Source organism: Notolepis coatsorum, assembly GCF_963971535.1.
Source record: "Notolepis coatsorum genome assembly, chromosome: 2".
NCBI lineage: Eukaryota > Metazoa > Chordata > Actinopteri > Aulopiformes > Paralepididae > Notolepis > Notolepis coatsorum.
This window is the reverse complement of record NC_140166.1, coordinates 15,242,009-15,248,008: the sequence shown is the minus strand read 5'-3', so window position 1 is coordinate 15,248,008 and position 6,000 is coordinate 15,242,009. Positions and strand designations below refer to the sequence as shown.

At 43.4% G+C, this 6,000-nt stretch overlaps 1 protein-coding gene across 2 annotated transcripts in view; it reads left to right on the top strand.

Annotated features, from left to right (window-relative positions):
• Positions 1 to 3,186: 3,186 nt before the first annotated feature.
• ddx31 (DEAD (Asp-Glu-Ala-Asp) box polypeptide 31) overlaps positions 3,187 to 6,000 on the top strand; it is a 64,104-nt gene continuing 61,290 nt past the window's right edge. The window contains exons 1-4 of one of the 2 annotated variants that reach the window (XM_084307981.1): positions 3,187 to 3,393; positions 3,579 to 3,696; positions 5,020 to 5,124; positions 5,800 to 5,942. In XM_084307981.1, the coding sequence (XP_084164107.1) occupies positions 3,607 to 3,696; positions 5,020 to 5,124; positions 5,800 to 5,942 (338 nt within the window). In that variant the 5' untranslated portion in view covers positions 3,187 to 3,393; positions 3,579 to 3,606. Of the gene's footprint in view, positions 3,394 to 3,571; positions 3,697 to 5,019; positions 5,125 to 5,799; positions 5,943 to 6,000 lie in introns of both variants that reach the window. The other variant, XM_084307980.1, reaches the window with a different exon arrangement.

The following is a 6,000-nucleotide window of genomic DNA, read 5'->3' as shown; positions in this document are numbered from 1 at the left end:
ATGTAATTTGCATAAATTAGGCCAGTAGCGGTCCTAGTATGCTTCCTTGTGGAACACCACAGCTCACTGGGAGGGGGGGGATAGGGTCCCATTCAACTCAATGTTGGCCGAACTGAAACTGTCCACATTTGGCACAGACAGATGTGTATTCACACGCTGTAGTGACGTGATGACCCTTCCTTCTTTTATAGTTTCCTTGACAAAACTACCTTTATTATGGCTGCATTCATTGTCATTTCCATGGACACAGTGAATAAACAGGGCTGCATGCACAGATGCCATGAAATTAAATGATTTAACTTTTCCAACCCATTTTTGGTTCTTATTTATAAAAGAGACTAAACAATATGGGGTACCAATAATATAATATAATGTATTCCAAATCAATTCTGTTAAGGCAAAATAACAAGTCGCTTAGTTGTCCTTGGGCTTTGACGTTGTCCAAAAATAAGTCAGTCAAAGCTTACCAAAAGCACGAGCAGTGAACTCCAAGACCACGTGACTGAACTCAAACTAGAAAGAAACAGACTAAGAAATGACGTAAACTCCATGATCAAAACTGCTAAAAAAAATGTCATCAATGACAAAACTGAGGAAAACAAAAATAAACCATGTGAACTTTGGAAATTACTCAACAATCAACTAGGCTGCAGTAAAAAACTTAAAACCAGGTTCTCAAACATAAACATAAAGACGGACAACACGCTCATCACAGACAAGCTGGATGTAGCCAATTACTTAAACACTTTCTTCACAAACATAGCCACAACACTGGTAAACAAACTACCCTCCCACTCAGGCAGTATGGGGTAGAACACATAGTAGCATACTACAAGAACCTAGGCGTCCACAAAGACGACTTCAAACTGGAAATGGTAACTACAGATGAGGTACTCAAAAAACTGAGCACCCTCCAACCGAACAAGGCCATTGGCCATGACAACATCCCCTCCAAATTCCTCAGAGACTCAGCAGCCGCCATCACCCCAGTCATCACACACATAATAAACCTCTCCATAAAACAGGGACACGTCCCCAAGGACTTCAAAATTGCGAGAGTAACACCCCTGCACAAAAAGGGCAGCAAATTAGACCCAGGCAACTACCGCCCTGTTTCTATCCTTACATCCATCTCGAAAGTCATGGAAAAAATAGTATACGAACAGATCGAAAAGTACCTTTGCGGAGAAAAATCTAATCTACGAATTCCAATCTGGCTTCAGAACATCCCACTCCACTGACCTCCACTTCTCTATTTGAACGACCACATCAAACAAGAGGTGGACGCGGGCAAATACTGCGGCATGGTCATGCTGGACCTACAAAAGGCTATCGACACTGTCAATCACACCATTCTGATTGACAAGCTAAAAGCAATTGGTTTTGATAGTCTATCAGTGAGCTGGATACAATCCTACCTGGAGGGGAGAGAACAGATGGTAGAGGTAAACGGTACCCTATCCCCCCCCCTCACAGTGAGCTGTGGTGTTCCACAAGGAAGCATACTAGGACCTCTATTATTCCTAATTTATGCAAATGACATGTCGTCAGCTTGTGACTGCAACCTGTTCCTGTTTGCGGACGACTCAGCCGTGCTGGTCTCTGACAAGAACAAGTTACAGGTTGAAAAAGCCCTCAGCTCGGAACTAGGCAAAATCTGCATATGGCCGACAACAAACTATCATTACACATGGGCAAAACAGAGTCCATTCTCTTCGGTTCAAATAACAAACTCAGCAAGACCGACGGCTTCTCGGTTACAGTGGGTGACAATATTGTCACAAGGAAAGATGAAATTACCTACCTGGGTTCCATCCTAGAGGCTAATCTTTCCTGTGACAAAATGGCATCCAATGTAATAAAAAAAGTCAACCAACAAACTCGATTCTTGTACCGGATCTCCTCTCTGGTAAACAAGAATACCCTGAAGACTCTGGCAGGAGCACTCATTCAAGGGTACTACGACTATGCTTGCACCTCATGGTACCAAAGCACCTCAAAGGCACTAAAAAACAAATTACAAACATCTCAAAACAAGCTAGTCAGACTACTGCTTGACCTGACTCCTAGAACCCACCTCACCCCTGCCCACTTTGACAACCTAGGATGGCTTAGAGTAGACGACAGAGTACAGCAACTTGCAATGGGCCTGGTCTACAAGATACACTACGCGACCAAGGTACCCATGTAGGCCTACATGTCAAAATACTTCCCAAAGGTCAGTGAATACCACGATCACAACACCAGAGGGAGCTCCACAAATCATGTTAAACCCAGATTCGGCTCAAACAAGGGACTAAACACGTTTTGCAATTATGCCACATCAATGTGGAACGCCCTACCCAAAGCTGTAAAGGAATGTGAATCACTACCCACTTTCAAAAACACTCTCAGAGAACACCTACGGGAGACTGCAATTAGAAACTGGCCCCTACAAATGTCCTAACCCAGTTGTACAGTAAATGACCAAGTATGGCTTTGTCAGTATTCCAATGTACAATGTACAGTGCCCCCCCCCCCCACCTCCAATGTACAGCCGCCACCCACCCACCCACCCACCCAACCCCACCCACCCACCCAACCTCCTGTCCTCCTCCAATGTAGTTTCTACGTCAAATGTATATACACTCTTTTTCTGGATACTTTTTGTATCACAAACAGTACTGTATTTGCAAATCTGATATGTCATAAATGTATAGATGTAGCAGTACTGTCTATCTGTATGTCATGTATGTCTGTTATGATGAATTGAAAATGGGGGACCCTGATGTATTGATTGATTGATTGAATTGCTTGAAAACTTTATTAACAGATTGCAGAATGGGTACAATACAGTACAGCTCAATACACACAATTGTTAAGGGGATGCAGACCAGAGAAAGACTTTCGTCTTGTTTACATCAGGGTCCCCCATTTTCAATTCATCAGGACGAAAGTCTTTCTCTGGTCTGCATCCCCTTAACAATTGTATGTATTGAGCTGTACTGTACCCATTCTGCAATCTGTTAATAAACTTTTCAATCAATCAATCAATCAATCAATCAATCAATCAACTCTTTGCGTAGGAGAACAGAAGTGGTCGCGCTGCGCCGTAGAGACGCATACCAGCGCGTGCGACATGGCAATGCGCATGTGCACGAAGTCGTCCGAGAAGGAGGCGTGGCTTCCGCTGAGCAACCAGGAAGAGTTGCCACGCGTGTTTGTGGATTTGTTTTGAGGGACTCGCTGCCTTCTCAACCCCTGCTTCTTTACACAACATATGTGAATATTAACCACACATTCTGTGTCATCACAACAGCCTTAGCTAACATTAACAGCTAGCAGGCTAACAGATTAGCCCGATCGCATCAGTCACACGTGTGTGGAGTCGACCTGGAGCTGGTCGTTGTCAAGGTAATACAACTTTCCACCAGTCTTCCCCACATTACTCTCTTCTTCCTTGCTAGATCCCCGTTTATTGATTTGTCAGCGTCCACATTCACAGCATGTCTTGATGAGAAGCTAACTGTTGTATCATCATAACTAGCAACTGACTTGATTTTGTGTTTCTGTTTCTCCATCTGTCTGTCAGTGTCCAGTAGTAGGAGGAATACAATAGTACTAGTGATGTCTTCAGTAGACCAGCTCTCTCTGAACATCAGCACCAGCGGCTCCCCCACCAAGAGACCTCCCAACAAGCAGGACCGGCGTTCTTGGGTCGGTACCAACATTCTGTCCTAAACGCTGAAGAAATAGTCTCTCAGAGTCAGTTGACTAGTAGCCTAGTCATCATAGGAGATGGAATACTAATATATTGAATGATCAAATATGTTGCTTGCTATGATATCACTTGGACAGTGCTGCATTCATGTTGTTAAAGCCAATGCAATGGATCGATGTGATTGTTGGAGCCCTACTTCCTTCCTACTCACCAATGCCTGGTCTGTTGATTAAAGAGTCATTTCTCTTCACAGTCCATGCTGTTACTAGTCATACTAGTTCTTAGTTATCAATGCAAAGTCGATGGGGTCAAGCTCCTATCTGTACAAGCTGACTGAAGCTAACTGAAATGTACTCCACAGTGCACACACAGTAAAATACATAGGGCACAATGTAATCTCAAGGTGCTTTAACATGGCATACTAAAGAAATATATAAATCATAATAAAACATTAGAAAAGCAGATAAATTAAAACAATAGAATGGCCAAGGAAAGGACATAAGTCAAACACGTCAGGACCCTAAAGATAAGCACTGTGGAAGAGATCTGTCTTCAGTTTTGATGTAAAAACAGTCACTGCGTTCCCCCATAGTAGATTTCAGTGAGTCAGCAGGAGCTTGACCCTGTTGACCTTGCACTGGGTGAGCGACTTTTCGGAGCTAGTATGAGGAACAGCATGGATTGTGCTGAGAAAAGGATTCTACTAATCATCATCATCAGTGGTAAGTAGGGATAGGATTCCAAACATCTATTCTGGACTATCCCTTTTTAATGCGAGTCATAATGTTGCTAAATGGTGTTTGTGGAATATATGCCCCCCCCCTCTTTATCCTCCCCAGCCCTCCCCAATTCACCTAAAACCTTCCCCCCCCCCTCCTCCTAGCTCAATCCATTTGTCTCCCCTGTACAATCAGTCACCCTTTGTCTTTCAACCCCCCCCCCCCCCCCTCCTTCACTTCCCCAACCCAATCTACCCTATCTTTGACCTGAACCTAGGTTTTACTTGATTCAGGAGCTCTATGGAGGATACGTAGGCCTGTAAACTCTGTAAACTCCTGGAGTCATACAACGCCATAACTCGTATTTTTTTCTTTCTTTGTTTTACATGGAATATGAAACAAAACATGACAACACAAAATACAATAATAATAGACATGACTTCACAGGACAATAATAATACTAACAATAACAATAATGACAATAGAATAATAAATACAGAGGCAAAAAACCCAACGCCATAACTCTTGACTTTTGTACTTGATATTCTGTTTGAGCTTAAATAAACCTAAATTCCTCCACATGTTCATGTTGTTTTTCAGAAGGAGAGGTCATTGAAGAGAAAGTCGGCTTCCCTCTCGAAGCAGTCGACCGGCGTGAGTTCAGAGGCTGGGAGACCCGCTGAAGATGTACCACAGTCCCAGAAGGTGCCTCTTATCTGGGACCTTCTCACACACCTGTAACACACCTGTGTGCTTCATCCTGGGCAGTGGTGGAAGAAGTACACAGTTCCTTTACTTAAGTAAAAGTAGAAATACTCAGATAAATGAGTACTCTGGTAAAAGTCCTCCATTCAAATTCTACTAAAGTAAAAGTAGAGAAGTATTTGCTATTGAATGTACTTAAGTATCTAAAGTAAAAGTACACATATGTATATCCATATACATTTGTGTATCCATTGACCTCTATAGGTTGTGTTAAAGTGGTATGTGGTCCAGTTATGCTGCTCTGATTGCGTCCTCTTGAAGTTGACAGGCTTCAAATGTGAAAGTATATAATCTTGGGCGGCCACTATTTGGGGGTATATGGTCTAATGTGGATCTATTTGGGGGTCTATGGTCTAATGTGGATCTATTTGGGGGTCTATGGTCTAATGTGGATCTATTTGGGGGTCTATGGTCTAATGTGGATATATCTCAGGGTCTGTGGTCTACTGTAGATCTATTTGTGGGACATGAAGAGGTTTGTGAGACCTTGCTTCAGGCTCCCTCAGACTTCCTCTCATCCTGTTACTTTTGACTGTTTTCTTGGCATCTCTTCCTCCTGGTCTTGTTCTGTACCAGTTCTGAATATCTGACACCTGCTAACCCTTCACCACACAGGCCAATGGAGAGAAGAAGAGGAGACGAGTGGAGAGGAGAGAGGAGCGGGCAGAGCAGGACGGGGAGCAGAGAGGAGAGGATAGGCCGTTCATTAAGACCTCCTCTCTGTTCAACCACAACCCTGACATCCCAGACGTCCACAGGTAGGGATGCTTAGTAACGGTGGTGATCAGTGTTGCTAGAATGTTTGGTAGCAGTGGT